General features: G+C 41.4%; 4 protein-coding genes across 6 annotated transcripts; 1 reads left to right on the forward strand and 3 right to left on the reverse strand.

The window, feature by feature from the left end:
* Positions 1-2333: 2333 nt before the first annotated feature.
* Positions 2334-13953, reverse strand: LOC135331301 (sideroflexin-5-like). 3 transcript variants are annotated; one of them, XM_064526405.1, is made up of 14 exons: positions 13820-13953; positions 13635-13703; positions 13423-13500; positions 10229-10255; positions 9004-9084; positions 8196-8249; positions 6366-6422; positions 5928-5993; positions 5326-5532; positions 4651-4736; positions 3871-3988; positions 3330-3785; positions 3027-3179; positions 2334-2646 (listed from the first exon to the last, which is right to left on the reverse strand). In XM_064526405.1, the coding sequence occupies exons 1-12, from the start codon at positions 13868-13870 to the stop codon at positions 3708-3710; spliced, it is 972 nt and encodes a 323-aa protein (XP_064382475.1). In that variant the 5' UTR covers positions 13871-13953; the 3' UTR covers positions 2334-2646; positions 3027-3179; positions 3330-3707. The 3 variants fall into 3 exon arrangements, with proteins under 3 accessions (XP_064382475.1, XP_064382476.1, XP_064382477.1); XM_064526406.1 differs by lacking the exon at positions 10229-10255; XM_064526407.1 differs by lacking the exons at positions 9004-9084; positions 10229-10255.
* Positions 13954-13995: 42 nt separating this feature from the next.
* On the reverse strand, positions 13996-16087 carry LOC135331291 (dual specificity protein phosphatase 1-like). The gene is made up of 3 exons (XM_064526395.1): positions 15598-16087; positions 15037-15438; positions 13996-14809 (listed from the first exon to the last, which is right to left on the reverse strand). Exons 1-3 carry the CDS (start codon positions 15995-15997, stop codon positions 14049-14051), a joined length of 1563 nt encoding a protein of 520 aa, XP_064382465.1. The 5' UTR covers positions 15998-16087; the 3' UTR covers positions 13996-14048.
* A 21-nt stretch (positions 16088-16108) lies between these two features.
* On the forward strand, positions 16109-19765 carry LOC135331298 (arsenite methyltransferase-like). Its single transcript, XM_064526403.1, has 10 exons — positions 16109-16265; positions 16856-17031; positions 17237-17387; positions 17808-17944; positions 17998-18067; positions 18195-18276; positions 18730-18861; positions 18989-19099; positions 19170-19225; positions 19357-19765. Exons 2-10 carry the CDS (start codon positions 16862-16864, stop codon positions 19582-19584), a joined length of 1137 nt encoding a protein of 378 aa, XP_064382473.1. The 5' UTR covers positions 16109-16265; positions 16856-16861; the 3' UTR covers positions 19585-19765.
* A 149-nt stretch (positions 19766-19914) lies between these two features.
* Positions 19915-20882, reverse strand: LOC135331303 (uncharacterized). The gene is made up of 2 exons (XM_064526410.1): positions 20700-20882; positions 19915-20646 (listed from the first exon to the last, which is right to left on the reverse strand). Exons 1-2 carry the CDS (start codon positions 20845-20847, stop codon positions 19991-19993), a joined length of 804 nt encoding a protein of 267 aa, XP_064382480.1. The 5' UTR covers positions 20848-20882; the 3' UTR covers positions 19915-19990.
* Positions 20883-20896: the final 14 nt, after the last annotated feature.

Below are 20896 nucleotides of genomic sequence, written 5' to 3' on the forward strand. Positions count from 1 at the left end.
TGTACACAAAATTAATGATAATCATACAGCACACAGGAAGTGTATAGCTATGCACTTTAGACCAGCCAAAGGACATCATCGTGAGAACCTAGATATCATATAATTAGAGGTCATTTTTCCCAACTCACAGGGACTCTACCCAATAACTCGAATTCTCACGCTACCTAGACAGAACCTAAACAGACGTCCACCAAAATCATAAGCAGAATGCAAAATCAAAGGGAATCAATACGTACATCCTGTATACAACACACCTGATGTATGTGCACAGATCAAAGTTATTGTATAGAATTGAGCCAGAGGGCTTCATTTAGGGGTGGGGGTGGGCGCTCGCCCTCCCTGGAATTTGCATTATAGGCCAACATACTGTGTTACAGCCTGTGACACACTAACCAAACAAAGAGCTCTTAACACTACAATAATAGATCACAGCTAGGTTATTCAACAAAGCTACTCTATAAGTATACAGATGGTGATTCTGGAGTGAGTGGCTTATCTATCTAAAACATACACGAGGCAATTCGTTGCTTACAGTTGTAGGCAACGAATTGCCTTGTTGTGTGATACAAAATTGCTTGCCTGAGACCTGTTGCCTGAAGTTGATCTATGGTCAACATAATATTGCCTGAAAAATTATCATTATTTATCATTAAACCACAATACTTATGCTGTCATAATTATCTGAGCACGTATCAAATGGCCATTTGTGAGTGGCGGAGGTTAGCGAACTGATTAATTTGTATGAAGAGAGACCCTGCGTTTACAATGCAAACTTCAAGAATTAATTTTGTATCCATTGTCTGGTCTAAATGACACTATTACGACGATGCCTCCTTTTCCTTAGTGCTGTAACCAGTAGAACAGAGTTAACAACTATCCACCATATTTTTTTGGATAAAAAGTCAGAGTACAAGTATTGTATGCAACCAGTTGCTTGCTGATTGCTTTACAACAGTAGTAGGCAACAAATTGCCTGAAAGTTGCCTGGTGTACGGTGCCCTTAAGCTAAGCTGACTCATACGTATATATAAAGGGTAATTTTTGTTGGTTCAAATTTGTGTACGAAACTACCCACTTACTGTATTTTAAATATTCTTACAGCTCAGGATAGTGACGTTGAACCTAATTGTGCCAGAAAAGTTTCATTTTCATAGGTGCTCTACTGACACGAAAAGTACGAACATTTCCACTATACGAAAATAACCTGCTATACGGTAGATAGTTGGGTGTGGCCCAACCCTGATGCTCACGTAGGGTTGGGAATTTAACCACTGCCATGTCAGGGTTTGTGCCAACGGTATTTAGGATGTGGCTAGGTCATGCCACTAGCTCTATTGATTTAGCGTGTTCTTGGCTCAAGCTGGCTTGTCTTACTATTGTTACATTTTGATTTGACTGAGACAATTTACTACTTACTGGCTCGTTATTGAGCCACGCCTTCATTACTTGAACACTACAATCTGATTGGGCTGCAACATTTCTGCAGTGACACAAACCCTGACATGGCAGTGGTTCCCAACCCTATGTGAGCGTCCAGGGTTGGGCCACACCCAATTAACGTATACAGTACCATTCTTGTTTTAGCATCGGACACTTGTTAAATTGTGGCCGCTACATTTTTCAAAACTGTGTTATCGCAAAACGTTCATTCCACAATAATTATGTACTTAATAAAACCCCAACCCAACACTGACACCTCAGTTCCTACAATATCCCTAAAAACAAAAATTTCCTGGGGGCCCCCTTAAATGGCCGTGTGAATATCCAGTTTGTATCCCATTTTACTGAAATATGACTTTGCCCTCCTGTCTATTTTTTGTATGTGAAGGCCGGCCAGAATTAAAATAAAACCAATGGACTAGCAAGAGTCAGTGTACTCACTTCTCAATAGCAGTCATGATGATGGGAGGGATGACTAGGATGGGGGCAGGCAGGACAAACCTCGTTATAGCCGTCTGAGTCACAGCCTACAGGGGGAGTGAACATATCAGTGCTTACAAAGGCAGGAAAGTTCCCATACTGGTTGGTACTAATCATGCATTGCATAGGCCTATACTTTACAAGTAGTTCTTTGCACCAAAATGTAACGAAGCATCCTCTCAAACAAGTTTCAGCAAACGATGGTTTATTGACTCACTGAAATGGTACGAATCCAGACATTCTGAACGGCATAACGATCTTCTCACCATGAAGATCTTTTTACCAGTGTCAGGTGGATGATTGCCTGAGGGGGTTGGTAGAGAGAGCATTACCATGGATTCAGGGAGTGTAGAGCTACTGCATGTATGTATGTTATGTAAATTTTATGTGGTGGACAACTAATTTCTTCATAGTCAAGAACATTAAAATTAATTAGTGACTTCAAACAACACTTATTGTCAGAGTGTACATGTAGTGTTGTCAATTGACGAAGATAATAATATAAAAATGTATAGATCTACATGAATTGTAGTTAAAAAGTGTCCAAAAAAACAATGCTTAAAAAGTCTGAGCCTGAATCCTAAGGACTTGCCAGGCAGTAATTCCTCCGACAACACCAACAAACAGGAGTGTCCCCACCACAATGGCAGTTATGGAGCATAGTCTGGCCTTTTGTGCTGCCTCATCCCCGGCCTGGATAGACTTATTTTGATACAGCTGCACAGCCTGCAGGGAGAGGAAGAGATGGTCACTTTACAGTTGCATAATAATTATAATGGCACTACAGTAGTGTATATGCACTGCACGTACACAACACACATGCACAAAACACTATTATACCGTATATAGCCGGTAATTTTCGGGGGACAAAACATTTGTGGTAGAGCAATATTTAGTCACTTCGTGTATAATATTTTTGTGGTTGCTGCTTGCACTGCAGATAAATGTAGGCAAGGTCGCTTCATTCGTGGGTAAATATTCGTGGTCTGAGCTCCAACCACAAACATTTTGTCCCCCCGAAATTACCAGCTATACGGTAGTTATTATGCATTATGTACAGTGCATAATACAAGACTACTCCAGCTCTGATGGTGGTGACCTCGTACCTGTGCGTTATAGATGTAGCCTATTCGTCCAAAGAGGGCGCAGCAAATGAGGCCACATATTATCAAGCCTCTGTTGACGGGTTCGTTGCTGCTGTTACTGTATCTCTGAGGATGAGGCTGAGCACTAGGGACCGTGAATTTGTGAGAGGCTGGCTGCAAGGGAATGAGATAGTTGCTATAATTATAGTGATCTCGCTGCAAGAACAGCAAAATAGATTTACCATTCCAAGCGATTACATTTACATGTATAAGAGCAAACTTGTATTTTCATTTTCAACACAATTCATACGTGTATAAACATACTTGATCATATACAGGTGCCTCAGTGCTGCTGATGGTAGCAGGAGTGGTGTTGTAAGCTGGAGGGGCCTCCATTTGCAGCTCAGTAGTCATCTTAACTTGTTTGGGTGTTTGAGTGAAGCTCCTTCAGTGAAAGTTGATTCGATTTGTGATTGCAAATGTGCATGTACTATCTGCTTATATACACAACCATGCATTATAAGTATGACCTCATTAAGTCAGTCCCAAAACTTCAAAGTGCTTCCTATAATTATACTTCCTGTAGCTATACCCTTCCTCAAGTATGTTTGCTTGAAAAATGTATAAAACTACTGTATGTATGTATTCTACTGTCATTCTAGTCGATTCTACAGTACAAACTACTGTCATTTATCATAAAATTCAAAGTCCTTTGTTAAAAAACAGTGTCTGCCTTGAAGTCTTCTCTCGAAATTCAGGCTCCAAATTTGTAACATCAATCTGTAGCAAACAAACGCTTTCTATGATTTCATGCAGCTACTGACAGCTATTACCCCATGCATGCACATGACGACGACTGGCGTACCTCTATGATTTGTGGGAAGAGTGCTATGGAGGCTGGGAGGGCCAGTCCAAAACATACCGTGCACACCATCGCTTGAATGGGCAGATGCATCTTTGGGAACTTACGAATAAAGTCAGTCCTGGGGAAAAAGATATGTTGTAGTTTTTTGGGACTTCCATCATAATTACATATAGCCATAAGGAATTATAGCACTGCAAAGCTGCATTGACTGTCATGTTTTGGGACTATTATTATAATAGCCATAAGAGTATCAAAATACGTTGTACTTAGAACTTTTGTACTAGGAACCTTTGTGAATTATATAGTACCACAAAGCTATAGAAGTATAATTGAATGTTTTGGCTATAATAATAATAGGCGTACCATGGCTACTGATAGCTAGAAGCATCTACATGTTTGCAGAGTACGTGACATACAATGTAATGATAATCATACAGGACACAGGAAGTGTATAGCTATGCACTTTAGACCAGCCAAAGGACATCATCGTGAAAACCTAGATATCATATACATGCACTCCTGATCATATATACATGTAGAGGGCATTTTTCCCAACTCACAGGGACTCTACCCAATAACTTGAATTCTCACGCTACCTAGACAGAACCTAAACAGACGCCCACCAAAATCATAAGCAGAATGCAAAATCAAAGGGAATCAATACATCCTGTATACAACACACCTGATGTATGTGCACAGATCAAAGTTATTGTATAGAATATTGAGCCAGAAATTCAAATAAAACCAAAGGACTTGCAAAAGTCGAGTCAGTGCACTCACTTCTCAATAGCAGTCATGATGATGGGAGGGATGACTAGAATGGGGGCAGGCAGGACAAACCTCGTTATGGCCGTCTGAGTCACAGCCTGAAGGGGGAGTGAACATATCAGTGCTTACAAAGGCAGAGATGTGCCCACACTGGTCGGTAGTGGTTGGTACTAACCATGCGCAGCTCTTACGTCTGCTTTACAAAAAATTTAGTTTTTAGGCAAATGTGTGTGTGATTGAGGATTGAAAATAGCCACCATTTCGAAAATTCTGGGCACACCAACTGCAAAGGTAGTAAAAGTAAGGAATGCTTGAGAGAGCAAATACAAGCGACATTACTATGGTTTGGACCATATAGCGATAGCGGGTAATTTCTGGGGTCAAATATTCGTGGTTGAGCAATATTTAGTCAGTTCGTGCATGGATATTATTTTCGTGGTTGCTTGCACCTTGCACTCAGGTAAAGGCAGCCAATGATCGCTTGCGCTTCATTCGTGGGTAAAATATTCTTGCTCAGGGATTCAATCACGAAAATGTTGCACTCAGGTAAAGGCAGCCAATGATCGCTTGCGCTTCATTCGTGGGTAAAATATTCTTGCTCAGGGATTCAATCACGAAAATGTTGCTCCCTCCAAAATTACCCGCTATACGGTGCATTGGAGTAACAACAACCTGTTGAGGACCCACCTTCTTGGCGGCAATTTTGGAGGTTCCGACAACGTTCCCCTTGTCATCTACCACCTCTATTCCCTCTGTCAGTTCATGGTTCCTCATGAGCACAGTGTTGATGGTACTGGCACACGCCACGGCAGGATACGGGATGAACCGCTGCACCATCATTTTCTTGGCAGGGGAGAACTTGTCGGCCTTCTGAAGAAGTGCGTTGAGGCTCACCTGGCGTATGTGGGGGGTAAAATGAGCGGTGGGTGAGGGTGGGGGGTAACATGAGTAGGGGACGGGGGTAATGATGAGTGGGGGGTGGGGCAATTATGAGTGGGGGGGGTGGGGCAATTATGAGTAGGGGGTGGGGTAATGATGTGTGGGGGTGGGGGTAATGAGCGGGGTGAGGGTGGGGTAATGATGTGTGGGGGGTGGGGGTAACATGAGCGGGGTGAGGGTGGGGTAATGATGAGTGGGAGGTGGGGTAATGATGTGTGGGGGTAGTGGTAACATGAGCGGGGGTGAGGGTGGGGTAATCATGTTACAAAGCAGGTGGCGATACCTGTCTGCTTAGCAGCTAGTAATTGCGTGTGAGTTATATTCTACTAATCATAATGCACGGTGCTCACAGCTATTCCGATAGCAGCACTGACTGCTCCCACGTAGCCTTGAACAAACCGACTAGTGGGGGTGGGCTGTGTGTATGTGTGAGAGAAATAGTACTGTCATGCCAGCAAGGTCATAGAGTTACACAATATATTGGGTAGATGGCAGGAGTAAGATGAATCTAACATTCAGATACAATAGGTAAAGCCAGTACAAGATACACAAATTGGGGGAACTTGGTGTGCTGACTTGATGGTTTGGGTTTATTTTAGGATATTTCCAAGAGGGGAAAAACACTATAAACCCCAAATTTTAGTGCATCCAAGCAAAAATGTGACATTGCTTATCGTCAGGGCCATAATTCTTACATTTCTCAATCCTAATTTCCCCCTGAAATTAACCCTGTATAATAGATCCTAATAGCAATGAGATTGTGAGGACAATGATGCTCGTTTTCTGACCTTGCTGGCATTTCTGTTGGCATAGTTGACGCAGGCATTGTGACTTTGGTTCAGCCACTGCAAAAAAGATGGTAAGAATCATTGAAGAAACAAACTAAATGCAAACATGTCACATGGTAAAGAGTCATTAACTAAACAACTAAAATACTTGTTGTAGACACTGCATGGTAAAGGGTCATTAAATAAAAACACTCCTTATAGACAACTGCTGTTATATACGTTCTTTCTTCTACTACATGGTACGGTGGCCCTGAGTGCTACTCTTAGTTGGTAGTTGGCAGTTGCTAGTTGGGAGTTCGCGACCTTTAAACTTCGCAACAAACTAATGCCAGGTTTGATCTAAGCCTTCATTGATGGGAGCAAGCCCTACTTAATGTACATTGTATAGTGGACTGGTCTGAGGCCAGCATAACTTTAAATGGCCTCTAAGATTTATAAAAGTGCCATGCAAAACCTGTTTCTATATTGCCCCCCCTCCCCCTACTGCATGGGATCCGGGAATAATTATAGGTGCATGGGGATTACACTTGAAATTACCTAGATGTGTACACATAGATTAATATTGCCGTCGTAGGCCAGCTAGATATCTATTGGTGTCAGTATCATAAATCAAAAGCAGGCTAATTATTGTTGCAAAGTTTAAAGGTTACGAACTGCAAACTACCAACTACCAACTATACCAACTCCCAACTCTCAACTCCCAACTACCAACTGCGAACCACCAACTGCCAACTGCCAACTACGTGTTTGAACTATCAATCAGCAACTGCGAACTATCAACTACGCATTTGAAGTATGAACTATCAACTAGGAGTAGCACTCAGGGCCACCGTAACATGGTCTTGAAGTGCTACTCCAGTTGATATAGTTGATAGTTGATAGTTCAAAAATATAGTTGGTAGTTCGCAGTTCGCAGTTCTTAGTTTATACTTGGTATTAATGCCCAATTTTTGAATTATTCTAGAGATTAAAAAGTGTTTCTCTAAGCTACCTAGACACTTCATTGATGGTGCCTAGCCTTACTTAATATGTATTGCGGGCACACGTTACTGCCGTCTGCATGAGCCAGTTAGCAAATGTTGTATGCGTGTATAAATCTAGTAATTAGTCAATCCATGTATTTCCTCTGCTCTTTAACTAACGGCCTCCAAACTTTGGCCATAGATAATGATACTGCTACGTGCACCTACTAGATATCTAGCTGGAATGCATAAGACAACAATGTGTGTCCGCAATAGTAAAGCAAAGCACCACCAATAACACGATTAACACGATTAGCTAGCTCAGAGAAACAGATTTATCAATGGTATTTTTTAGTGGGCATTCATACAAAGTCTAAAGGACGTCACGGACTACCATGAACTACCATACGAACTAGCACCTAGCAACCGCTAACTACCAACTACACGTTTGAACTATCACGTATCAACTACGAGTAGCACTCAAGCTCACTGTATTCTACTGTAGCTGCAACTATATATATTATTATTAATAGCGATTATGATAATGGCTGTAATAGAGGCAGAGGATGTTTATGCTTGACTGTTTAGGCTCACGTATATTACATGCACAGTAAGAGGGGAACACTGCACATGCAGATAGGCCCCATATTACCCATGCACAGCAAGAGGGGAACACTGCAGACAGGCTCCATATAGTCTAGTTCCCTCATTATCACTATGATAAAGTTGTAAACATCACTTCCTTACAGGGAAACCAATTTCCCCCTGTTTGGATTATTGGGATCACATTCTCTACGCCAAGTACAGGGAAACTCAATTTCCCTCATTATAATTATATGCGAACATAACATAAATTATGCACACAAACCTGCCAGAAGATCATCTGTGCAAAGCCTTGGCTGGGTAACAGAAGTCCAGTCACCTGCAGGTATGTAGGGGGCAGGTGAGTGGATTAATCATATAGAAACAGGCAGTATACATAATATGATTATACCATAAGATCGTATGCACTGTGTGTGCAAACACATTCTAATTCACATGTTGTGTACACAGAAACAGAATAGCAGAGTGCAGACTGAGTCATTGTAATACGATATGTACATCACAAGCTCTACTCAATTTGCAGTAGTAATCAAGCCAGAGCTGCCTAGTCATCAGTTACACCATGCATTCAACAAGTAAGGGCCAGAAATAACAACGCTAATCAGTAGCTTCTCTTGGCATAAACAAGATGCTCCAGCCTCTCCACAACATTGCAGAGAAAGCACCTTCCAATGATTATCACACTAGAATTGACCACAATGGCTGGGAAGCACGACTGACTGAACAGCAAACAGGAAATCATGAATAAATACACAAACAAACGTGAGATAATAAACAAGTCAGTATACTGTGAGATGGTAGTATCAGGCAATAAAACCACCCTCACACAAATCACTGACATGAAATATATATTGAGCACCCACAGGGTTAACGAGGCTGATTTAACCCTTGAGGAATTATAACGAGCTGATCTTACACAGGGGAGAGCTTTATGAATGACTACTAACAGTTTTGTTGCAATCAATTTACTTTCGGTTTCAGTTACAAGTAGTTCTTTGCACCAAAATCTAACAAAGCATCCCCTCAAACAAGTTTCTCATGATATCAGCAGATCATATGGTTTATTGACTCACTGTAATTGTTCCAAATGGTACGAATCCAGACATTCTAAACGGCATGAAGATCTTCTCACCAGTGTCAGGGTGGATGATTGCCTGAGGGGAGGGGGTTGGTAAGAGAGAGCATTACCATGGATTCAGGGAGCGTAGAGCTGCAACTATAATGAAAGTACCGCAGGTGCTGATGCCTCGGTGGATGTGTCAAAGCTACATGAAGCTACTAGCTATTAAATACACACGTGATGATCATCATCAAATGTACATTTTATTTGCTGCATGCATGCTAAAAAGATTCCAGAAGTTCAAAGTCCAATTAATGGCTGCTGTAACAGTGCAGCTTGCAGCTCTTTCCTCACTCTTGCAGCTACCAATAGCTGGCGTTCTAGTGCAGAGCTAACTACTAAGTAGAGTAGCAACACTCCATGGACAAGTTTTGCTATGCACTCTTCTGAAAAGGCTGCACATGGAATTCCAAGTAAGCAAAACTAGGCATAACTCGAGAACAAAGTATTATTTTGAAAATTAATCCACAAATTGAAGTGTGACTATAGAAGCCTACTTGCACTTAATCGATCCTTGAGCAGCTGCAGCCCTCTAGATAGGCAGACAGACAAACACACACATTACCGGTCACCTCACGCACACCGAGGCATAATCATGTACAACGCCACATTGTGAAATAAATTGGCTTGAAATGGGGAATGAGCAATAAAGCAGCTTACACAACATAATTATGTGTTACAAAACACAAACTGAGGTGGGGACAATGATTGGAGATTTGCATCATGGTTGCAACTGGTAAATTATCGACTATAATTGCACATGCAGCCATTGCTCAATAACTGTGTACGTGTGTGTGAGTGCGTGGGTGTACGTGTGTGTGTGTGTGTGTGTGAGTGCGTGTGTGTGTGTGTGTGTGTGTGTGTGTGTGTGTGTGTGTGTGTGTGTGTGTGTGTGTGTGTGGCTTATTGCTTCATACTGTTGGTGGCTGCCTTTCGTGACGGAGGACTGCATGAATGTACACATAACATTACGAGAGGTTAAAAACCACTCCCAAACTCATTGAATTTGCTTAGATCATCACGAAATAGGGAACGACAAGTTAACAAACCGATTGAGCAATAAATATTATATTATGACCATATAAGGTAAAAACAGAAGTCATGTATTACGAAATATGATCCATCAATAAGTGACTTAACCTTAATTAAGCTATTGTTGCACAATACACTATATATACCTGTTTGATTTTCTGAGCCTCCCAGAGCTGTGTGTGTGTGGGTGTGTTGTGTGTGTATGTGTGTGTTGTGTGTGTGGGTGTGTGTGTGTGTGTGTGTGTGTGTGTGTGGGTGTGGTGTGTGTGTGTGTGTGTGTGTGTGTGTGTGTGTGTGTGTGTGTGTGTGTGTTAGCAACATCTGTTAACACATGCAATTTTAATCACTGACACACAAACATGTACATGCAAGTACTGCTGGAGGTGCATGCTGCAATGTTTGCAGCAAATTAACCACCATCATTGCGTTTGCAAACTTGATACCGGGACTCAATCAGCGGAAATAGCGATAGTAGTAATGTGTAGGATTGAAGCTGGCCCAAAGTACGTACAGTCAAAATGTACAGTCAAAATATAAGCACGGCAAAGCTTTAACAAGGTCAGTATAGTATAGTTACATGCAGTGCCTATTATTGTTACATGATGCAAACAAATCCTACCCTTACTGCATGCTACATGCATGAGAAAAACAACAGTTATATATAAGCAAGAGTTCATATAAGCAAGAGTTCATATAAGCAAGAGTTCATATAAGCAAGAGTTCATATAAGCATTCATATAAGCATATAAAGGCATTATGGGGACACTATGAATTAGTAGTAGGCAAAAAGCTCTATAAAATCAGTACTGTTACGTTACAATCAAATCACATGTGACTTGAAATAACAGAACTATGAATGATATGAATACCGTTAAAAGTAATTTAATAGTTTAAAATGGACATGTACATTAATTATTTCAACTAATGACGTCACGTCACATGATCAAGAGCTAGCGGGCCTGTACACATATCCACCGGGGAATGAGCTCATGTGATTTGGCATGAGCTCATACATTTTAAGTATGACAATGACGTAACTCTGTGCAGCAAAGTACAATCTATCAAAGCTACAGTACTTGGCTATATTATACACACCGCAAGCCAGAAGCCACAACATGGAACCCTTAGTAATACCACAAAGATTGTGTGCTAAAAATAGAACACTATAGCAGTGATGTTATTCACTGTCTGGCCAGAGTTATGAATATCATTACTAACATGACACTGCATGCGCTCAATAATTTTACACGGCAAAAATGCAATGTATATGAAAATGACTGTGTTAATATGCTGCTAAAAATAACTGTGGAAACCTAACAAGTAGTATTATTCCCACAAGTTTCCTACATGTAGACTGTTTGTAATCATGCAGTTGTATTCCCTCGCACAAGGAAACCAACTTAAAATCCAGCTATAGATCATTTACAATATTGTACTTTGTACAATGTGCCTACGTTCCTAGGTCATTGGGACGAATCTACCAATTAAAGTCATGCAGAAAAAGGGTTTCCTTCCTCAACAAGCATTCATAAATTCTGTTCTTGCCAGCCTGCTGTGAGTTGATGTGTACAAACATTCTACAAGGATATCCTTACACAAGCAACCATAGCTAGCGCAACTACACGTCGTTTCCATGGAACTTCTTAAAATGTGAAAGGAATGAGTTTTCATACAAACAGTAACTAAAAGGCCGAGCGGAGAACTAACTGTTTTGCAATATGACAGTGAAGCACATCACTTCCTGAGTTCAAGAGGTTTAGGGCCCTTATATAGCGTCTTTGTTGCAATTTTGGACAATAAATGTGGACATGGTGCTAAGAAAAGTGTCAGAGTTAAGAACAACATATTGCATCGATCCTGCTGCCAAATTGTTTCTCTGTTATTCTACTGATGGATTTAATCACACGCTATCTTTAGAATCTAAGCGCACCATTCGCACAATTAATTACATCACGATTACTTGACTTCACTTGTAGCTACAAGCTTGAAGACATGCAAACACGGAGAATAACAAGAAAACATGCCGCTGTCTACAATTAAGATGGCTGGCTACATACAGTAGACAAGACAAATTGTTCCTATTACATGTATGAGCCAACATAATGATGTTGTGCAGTGTACGCATATGTATACTGATCGGAGTATGAACAGTGTAAACAAACTTGGGCAAGCTCTTAGATATGTAATTATTGACAAACCACATGCAGAATAAAAATGCATAATTATACTACTAAGGCTAGAGCTCGCACATTCCCACACAATGAAAGTTATCTAAGCTTATTAGTGTTTACTCTTTCTCTGAAACTTTGCATTATTGCACCAGCAATACTGTGTAGAGCTGCATGCATGAGCTAGCACATCTATTGCAACAAACACACAACAACAGACACACAAACATGTTGCAGTGAGTAAGAAATTAAGTGAGGGTTCTATATACTCAAATGATTTCCTAGAAAATCACATCAGTATCGAGAACCACTACAGTACAAGACAACTGTTGCTTAGCTACACAAACACAGACAATTGTGTACAAACTTCTGTGAATGACATCATAAAGTACCTGTGCAGGTCTATGAATAGTGGTACACTAAATGAATTAATGATGTGGGAATTACGTAGAACCGTAACTACAGCTGTTTTTCAAAATACAGTACACACTTTTGTTTTTACATTCAGCTGAGTTGATAAACTTCCATTGTTATTGAAGTGAGGTGTAACACACACAGGAGGCCATTAATTAGTGGGAGGTAAACAAGTTTGTATTGCACTACCGTCAAAAGCGTCACAAACAATTAATTTAACATGCAGTGCTGGTTGTGCTAATATAGCACAGCTGGGCTTGTGCCCATAGCTACCATATTAGAGGAGGGTTACATCAGGGCCTACAAATGACAAAACACATATGCACTATACGTAGAACTAACTTAATTGATGATAAAAACTTCTAAGAATAGAAAGTCTTTACGGGTTGGATATTGTGCCAAGGCTATGGAGAAGGAATGCTAGTAATGTGACATCACTAAAACCAATGGATGCATGAGAGGAGAAATATAGTCATTGCAATTATGCCAGGAATGTCCATGGATGTAATGTATACAGGGGAGAAAGACTGATCAATTATATGGCAGTCCAAATCGGTGGACTTCCCCACAGTACCTGAACCATAACGTTAATTGAGGGTGAAATATCAGCGCATGCATGTAGGTGACTTATTACAGCTGCTAGGGTTTCTTTCAGGCAAATGCTGATGAGGGGAGACAGAGATAATTGACGGTAAGGAAGGGCGATGATGTTATAAAAGGGGGGATGAAATGCTCCCCCTAAAGAAAACCCTACTTACCTCTTTGTTGGAGACTCCGGAAACAAGTGTACCCTTCTTAAAATCATCAAGCAACTTCACAGAATCTTTGAGCTTTCGCTGTGTATGTGTGTATGTGAATAATTATTTTTCGGAGGTGTTGTAATTGCTGTGAGGCTATGTGTACATGCAAGAGTACACACGGAAATGAGGGTGTCGCAATAATACGAAAATAACATGTGTGGGTAGATGACCTCAGAGGTAAACAGTGTTCGTGGATCGACAACATCCAAGAAATGTCTCAGCCGACCCTGGAAAGATGACTGGAAGAGCAAAAGAACGGGTAGTTTAAAATGGCGCATGGCATGCACAACATCCACCCATAGAACCCATAATCCCACATGGCACAAATCAGTTACTGCTAGAAATCCTTACGTACCTGGTCGAATCTTGGCTGCCCAAACACAAATGGTGGATACTTGTTAGCCATTTTTGATTACAACCTAACCGGCTGCACCACAAAGGGAAACCCCTATCATTATTATATCATTATTGAATTCACCAGTGATCGTTTCATGAGCACTTCTGCAGCGCAGCCAGAGTAGATGAATATAATTATGTACAATGAAAATTTTTAATGGAAAAACCAAAACAGAAAACCACTTTATCTAAACATAACGACCACCATTACAAGCAACAACTCTACAGGGGCTAAGTGAAGTGTCCAAAGGTTTTGAATTGCCTAAACTTGATTGTAAGTTCATTATTTGAGTTCTGCACGTTGTCAGTGTGGGCATATGGCGAGGGCTCTCCACTGGAGTGGCTGGTAGACTGCCTGTTTGTATCTGCACACTCTTCACAGGGTAGAGCATACCATCTGTACTGCTGTAGAATTGTCCCATTAGCTCGTAGTTGTATGAGGGTATCTCAATAGACGTTCTAATCGATTTGGGGTTAGAAGGTGTCGTCGTTTCATCCACTTCTGGTACAGAAGGAATATCTACTGAAGTGGGAGCACTTGCAGACGGTACTTTTCTCTTTAAGCGACACTTTCTGTCACTAATAGACGTGAACTGGAGTGGTAGACGCAGACTGAAGCCTCGGTCAACACCAGACATGGGCTGCTCGTGAGGAGTAGCTATGATAGAGACAGGAATACTCTCAATGTCCATTGGAAGAGAGGGTTCAAAGAACAGAGCAGAATCTTTATTAGGAGATTCTTCTTGGAGACCTTTTTCGTATGTTAACAGCTGTCCCATGAAGTGAAGGTTCGGTGAGATGCATGGTCGCTTCTGCTTCACAAAGTCGTAGGATTTTGATAGACTCAGTTCCCTGTGTTTCATAATGTATGCGATACAGACTGTGGCTGATCTCGAGATTCCAGCATGACAGTGTACAAACACTTTGCCACCTTTGGCCTTAATCGAATCTGCAAGGAGTGAGAAATGAAAGTTATGAAACAGTGGCTTTCAGATTGTAAAAAAATAACTAACTCAGTATACATGTACATAGTGCTAATATAGCTGTGAATACAGATTAACATATCACACACAAAGTGCTAAAGACAGTGCTAAATGTTTATTCTGTCACCATTGCCTAGCGCTATCTTCTGAAGCATTGCAAAAATACTTGTGCATAATTATGTATGCCACTTACCTATAAACTCGAATGCTGTGTCCAGTTGTGAGAGGAGGTCGGCTTGATGCGAGTCTTGCACAGGGATTATCTTGTACTCAAACAACTCCTTAAAATGGCTGACACAGTTGTGGGACACATTAAGAACTGCGGTCACATCGTGTTCCCGTAGCAATGCCAAGTTGCTCGAGTCTCTTGCACACCCCAATACAAGGAATGGTAAGATCTCCACAGGGGGTCCAAACCGACTGGCTTCGTCCTCCAGGGGAGTCTGTGCTCTTTGTGGTTGTTGTCGAGTGGCAGAACGTGCAAAGTTAATCGGGAGACTGGCACTGAGTGAGATCCCAATAGGTGCGTGGGAGCTCTTGGGTGAGTTCGCCTCGCAGAGGGTGGGGTAGTGCTCAGAGAAGGCAGTGAATCCACCTGTGGAGGTGTGAAGCATTGATTGCATTGCTTGTGTGGGAATGGTGGGTGTAACTAGTGAGATCATGCCAAGCTGGCAGCGAAGGCCGGCTAGACTAAATATGTATTGTGCCATAATTTATATTGTGCCCACACAATAAATGTGCAAGCTTGACTCACCATCCAGGTAGTATACTTGAGTGGAAGTCGACTGACTGCACGTCTTGTACAGCACCTCTGCATGCTTGGTGAGCTCAGACTTGATGCATCCTTTCTTGGAAGTGTTGTCGTAGAGTACTAGTTTGGTGCAGCTTGGGTCCCGCTGCGTGAGCTTCTCCACAAGCTCTTGGTTTGATACGTGTGTGTTCAGCTTCACGACTCCTTTCGTGAGTCTCCTGAGCAGTATGTTAGTGAAGTTAATATTCTCTGAGCTCTGTATATGGCTGCTGCAGTGCTGTGAGCTTGGTCTGATGTCTACCAGTAGTACTAAACAGCATCCTTCCAGTTCTCTTGCAAGACAGTCCACACTGATTGGGGAGAGCTCGGCTTCCATTGGGCTTACAGATAATAGAGACAGCATTGTCGTTATTACTTTATTGCGTTTGATTCTAGACAATTTAATAGATGTGCACAATGATTTGAACTTGTGGGAAGTGAAATAGCTTTTATATAAGGTGTGTGACCTTATCTCGCACTCTAATGGTCTAGTAAACGTCATTGCTTGTAGAGTTATTTTTAGAGCAAATTAGGTTGAGGTCAGTTTATAGCATGCAGGAAGTGCCAGGATCCTAAGGCACTGAGCTGGGCGAGCTGGTTCTGGAAGATACGTGACAATCTAAACCGGGGAGGCAAGTTTCTTTTGTCTGTTTATACCGGGCAGACCAATGTGTGTGCATGTGCAGGCTGTAATAATGAGATGGCCTTCAGGCTTCTGAGTTTGTATCAGACTATCGAAATGCACTCTATGAGGGTCACCTCTCTACTATCTATGGTCGCCTACACTGTACGTACCAGAAACCAGAAACGGCTCCTCTTGAGCACATTGCTTAGAATTATAACACCTCTTTGTTCTTTGGGTATCGCACTGATTATTTTAATTTAAATTACGTACGTACACCATTTTAATTATGGTTACCACTCATTGTCTTTGTAATAATAATATAGTATGGGGGCAGCTGTAGTGATGCTGTTTTGTGTAGCTGTTTTGTGTAGCTGATATCTGCTGTGCAGCTGTGTTCCATGTCAGCAGTTCCTCGCTACAGGAACATTAACTTTAATAATAATGGTGCAATCTGCGCAATAATTTGCTTATGATTGCGTACGCAAATCAGGTGCCTCACGCACATGTATACAGTATACACACACACAATATTGATATAATGCACACAGTATAGTACACACAATATTGATATGCACACCCACACACACGTGCACACAGATCATTATGGAGAGTGCTAATGATACAGGAGTGTACGACAAGGTAAAGGATTACTATGGACACACCATACAGACCACTGATGACCTCGCCACCAACGCCTGCACGATGGACAAGAGTGCCATGACTCGCCCCATTAGAGAGGCGACAGCTCTTATTCATCCTGAGATAATACAAAAGTGAATTCATGTTTTGTTAATGCTACAGTTGTTACTCAGTACTGTAAACAACCTAGTGTACAAGCTCCCTTATACATAACTATTCTTGTGTGTATCTTCAGGAGTGCATATTCTGGTATCCTCTATGGAAATCTTGGGCATTGTACAAGCAAATTGTTAAATAACCTGACAATGTACACAAGCCTATGTACTGTACTCATTTCAGGAACTATGGGTGTGGGGCAGTTATCCCTGAGGGGGTGAAGGGCCGTAGCATGTTGGACCTTGGCTCGGGGGCAGGGCTTGACTGTTTTGTGCTGAGTCGGCTAGTTGGGGAGGAGGGCCGTGTGGTGGGTGTGGACATGACCAAGGAACAAGTACGCTTGAGTGTTTCACATACCTGATTTTTTCAGGCATTTAGTAATACATAGCCACATGGCTGCAATGTTTTTTTTTCATGATTGCATTTCGAGTTTGTAGTTTCATTGTGTGGGTTTACCTACATGTGTGTGCATGTACTACATCGTTATGTATACTGTGATGTTTCAACTTTCTACGGCTGTGTAGTGTATAGTGCCGGTTGATGAGAATTGCATGAGCTGAAATGAATTCAATTGCTTCCTGGAAAGACATTGCTTTCACCATCCAATGAATGTATGCCGTGCATTTTAGCAATAACTAGACTTTGCTGAATGCTAGCTTCGTTATGGGTTCTCAATACATGACATTCATAATTATGTTAAGTGCTTCTGGAGATTCACTGTAATGCACGAGTTATTTCATTTATGCTATTGCAGCTAGATGTTGCTAGGAGATACGTTGACTATCACACGGAGAAGTTTGGCTACAGTTGTCCCAACGTGGAGTTCAAAGAAGGCTACATAGAGTGTCTGGATAAAGCAGGGATAGAGAGTGAAACATTTGACTTTATTGTGTAAGTGTGTGTCCGACAATTATGGTAGATATTTGATTCCATTTGTTATTCAGGTCCAACTGTGTTGTAAACTTATCCCCAGATAAAGGAGCTGTGCTCAGAGAAGCGTATAGAGTGCTCAAAGTGAGGAATGTGGATGGTTGCATGATTCATTTTTTTTCTTTCTCTGCTACATGCTCATTTTACTGGTGTCTCATATTTCACCTATGCATAAAAGGCTTTTATGTGTTTTTGTATTCAATCTACACAGCCCGGGGGACAAATGTACTTTAGCGACATCTACACAAACCAGGAGATGCCTCAGGCGCTAAAGGACAACTCTGTACTTTGGGGTGAGTTCATTGGTCAACACCAACCACATCAGGAGTGCATGAATATTCATTCATCACTCCTGATTACATATGCAGCCTGTGAAATATGATAATGTGATTCATTGTCTATTATGCTGCAGTGTCTTTGTGGTGCAACTATATCAGCATTCTGCTGTGTTCCCAGTGTAAATATACCCTGATTCATCAGTGATGTCATTGTTAGGCTCAGCACTATCGTGGTCTGTTATAGAGTCAACCATGAATGCCTATAGGGCAGGAGCACATAAAGACATTTCCTTGTGTGTTCCTGTCTAGTGGAATTGACACAAAGAGTGCAATTGATACACTCAGAATTGTTCCCAACATGGTCGCGTAGGTGAAGTCTTACTTCCTAATGTATAAATAAATTTTATAAATATAATTATGCATCCTGCCTGAGACCATACTAGTGAACACATTTTGACATACCCGCAGGAGAGTGTTTGTCTGGTGCTCTCAAGTGGACAGAGCTCGTTCAGTTGGCAATGGACATTGGATTTGCTCCACCCATTCTTGTGACGTCTGTCACTTTTACTAGCGACAATGACACAGTGTCACAGTTATTAGGTGCGTTCATTGTGATCATGCAAATCCTAATAACTGGACTGCATGCAATAAAAACATACGTTTACATCATCTTGTGTGATTTGTTATATCTGGTGAGATGATCAATGGATGCTATTTCCACATACAGCGGAAGCTGGCTCACCTGATCTCAAGTTCTGTACAGCCACTTATCGTCTGATCAAGACTTCCTGGGACAAATGCAACACTGATGACCCCATTGTGGATGTTGAGTACAAAGGTCAGCTCTACTGTTTACGTCGGCTTTATTTATATTTATTATTGGTATTGCATGACTATAATAAATACAGGAGGTATCAGTGGCCATGAGAAGAGTGTGAAGTTCTCTTACCAGGGAGAGCTATTGGTTGGTTACCATTACATTATTAGTAAATTACCAAAATTAGTTAGATTTGTACAATCATAATTATATGTATATGCAATATGCAATCTCCCTTTTACACTCCCACATACATGCATGCATGCATACACATGCAGGCTAATACAAAGGTGCCAATGCCTGAATCCACGGCTACTCTACTGTCCCAACTGCCCATGGATGTGTCGATTGTTGGTCCCTCCCCCTCAATCACCACTCCCTACCCCAAGATCTCCGGATACCTCACGGTTGATCCATTCAAAGTTGCTGGGGGATCAATAGAAATGACCACTCCTAAAGCTCTTAGTGGAGGTTGTTGCAGTGGACCTAAATCATGTTGCTCATGACAAACATGACTGTGTGTATTATCTATATGTATGTGAGCGCTAGTTTAAACACTGAACTATGCAACTATATTGTGTTCTTATTAGGGATTATGTGCTAATGTTTTGATAATTCGCTGTGTTTGTGTGCCAGCTATTCCTTTCTCCGACCGTTTGTTTGTTTGTCCATATGATACAATGGGAACCAGCCAATAGTTGACAAACATGTATGAGATGCATCACCATCACCACCACCGGAGATGTCATCATTGTGTTTAACATGTACATGTAGCTAAGTACACTATTGTAACACCATGCAGCCTCTAATTGGGTCCCATGCATATTGACAAATAGTCAAAGATGATTTAAGAAATGAGCTCAAAAAGTTTACACAACAATCATGGCATGTACCAGGCACTCTATATAGCTATCAACTAAACATTTCCTTTAGAGCGTCCCTGAATTTACTGTTATGAGCTCTGGCTTTGTCTTCAAGTTGACGTAGTAGCTTCACAATGGCCGTGTTGTTCGGCTCTAATTCAAACACTTTCAAATAGTCTTGTTTGGCCCCATCAAAATCATTCATTGCAGCTAACGCTTGTCCTCTTCTGTACAAAGCCTTTACATCATCCACACCACTCTCCAGAACACAATTGCAATTCTTGATCACATTAGAATATTGCTTTAACTTCAACTGACAGGCAGCCAAGTTTAGATACAGTGTCTTTTTCAGAGCATCGCTTTCCGTTGTGTGAGAATCAATCGAAATGACATACTTGAGAGCTTTTGAGTAGTGTAGCGATGCACCATAGACGTTATTGATTTTGAACTGTTCTGTTCCAATAGCCTTGTGCTGTGATGCTAGTGTTTGTCTGTTCTGTGCTGACAGTGACCACACCTCTGGTGCTCTCACAAACGAGACAAGGTGTATGGTGTATGAGAGTACACAGTTGTGTGGTGCTTCCCTCAACATTGGACTGGTGGCTAGGGTCGTATCCATCGTTAATGTGATGTCACACTCTTCCTCTAACTTCATTGAGCAGATCGCATCTTCAAGAGCTTGAGAAAGAGGGTCAACAGCTTCATCTGTGTGAAAATGCATAAGTAAATGTTGTTGTTGAAAAACAACACACTTCTACCTATTATAATGGAATGGTGTCCTCTGTTGTCAAAGACATTCTCAGCTCCATCTAATGTCTGCCATTTCCCCAGTAAGTCCACCACCACGCTTGCTTGTTCGTTTGGACAATAGAGTCCCCTGCCAACTCTCAGCACCCTTTTCTCCATCTGCAATTTGTGGTAATGGTGTGATAGATAGAAACCTCTCTACTCCAGA

The sequence above is a fragment of the Halichondria panicea genome, chromosome 2, assembly GCF_963675165.1.
Source record: "Halichondria panicea chromosome 2, odHalPani1.1, whole genome shotgun sequence".
NCBI lineage: Eukaryota > Metazoa > Porifera > Demospongiae > Suberitida > Halichondriidae > Halichondria > Halichondria panicea.

What these genes read in the sequence shown, in the direction of transcription:
- LOC135331301 (XM_064526405.1), bottom strand. Translation starts at nt 13,870, where the DNA reads ATGGCTAACAAGTATCCACCATTTGTGTTTGGGCAGCCAAGATTCGAC. An exon ending in CCGGAGTCTCCAACAAAGAG is followed by an intron (nt 10,256 to 13,422) that starts GTAAGTAGGGTT and finishes ACACACACACAG; the next exon opens with CTCTGGGAGGCTCAGAAAAT. An exon ending in TACCATTTGGAACAATTACA is followed by an intron (nt 8,250 to 9,003) that starts GTGAGTCAATAA and finishes ACATACCTGCAG; the next exon opens with GTGACTGGACTTCTGTTACC.
- LOC135331291 (XM_064526395.1), bottom strand. Translation starts at nt 15,997, where the DNA reads ATGCTGTCTCTATTATCTGTAAGCCCAATGGAAGCCGAGCTCTCCCCA. An exon ending in TCAAGTATACTACCTGGATG is followed by an intron (nt 15,439 to 15,597) that starts GTGAGTCAAGCT and finishes ACACCTCCACAG; the next exon opens with GTGGATTCACTGCCTTCTCT. An exon ending in CACAGCATTCGAGTTTATAG is followed by an intron (nt 14,810 to 15,036) that starts GTAAGTGGCATA and finishes CACTCCTTGCAG; the next exon opens with ATTCGATTAAGGCCAAAGGT.
- LOC135331298 (XM_064526403.1), top strand. Translation starts at nt 16,862, where the DNA reads ATGGAGAGTGCTAATGATACAGGAGTGTACGACAAGGTAAAGGATTAC. An exon ending in GAAACATTTGACTTTATTGT is followed by an intron (nt 17,945 to 17,997) that starts GTAAGTGTGTGT and finishes TTTGTTATTCAG; the next exon opens with GTCCAACTGTGTTGTAAACT. An exon ending in AAGCGTATAGAGTGCTCAAA is followed by an intron (nt 18,068 to 18,194) that starts GTGAGGAATGTG and finishes CAATCTACACAG; the next exon opens with CCCGGGGGACAAATGTACTT.
- LOC135331303 (XM_064526410.1), bottom strand. Translation starts at nt 20,847, where the DNA reads ATGGAGAAAAGGGTGCTGAGAGTTGGCAGGGGACTCTATTGTCCAAAC. An exon ending in ACACCATTCCATTATAATAG is followed by an intron (nt 20,647 to 20,699) that starts GTAGAAGTGTGT and finishes ATTTTCACACAG; the next exon opens with ATGAAGCTGTTGACCCTCTT.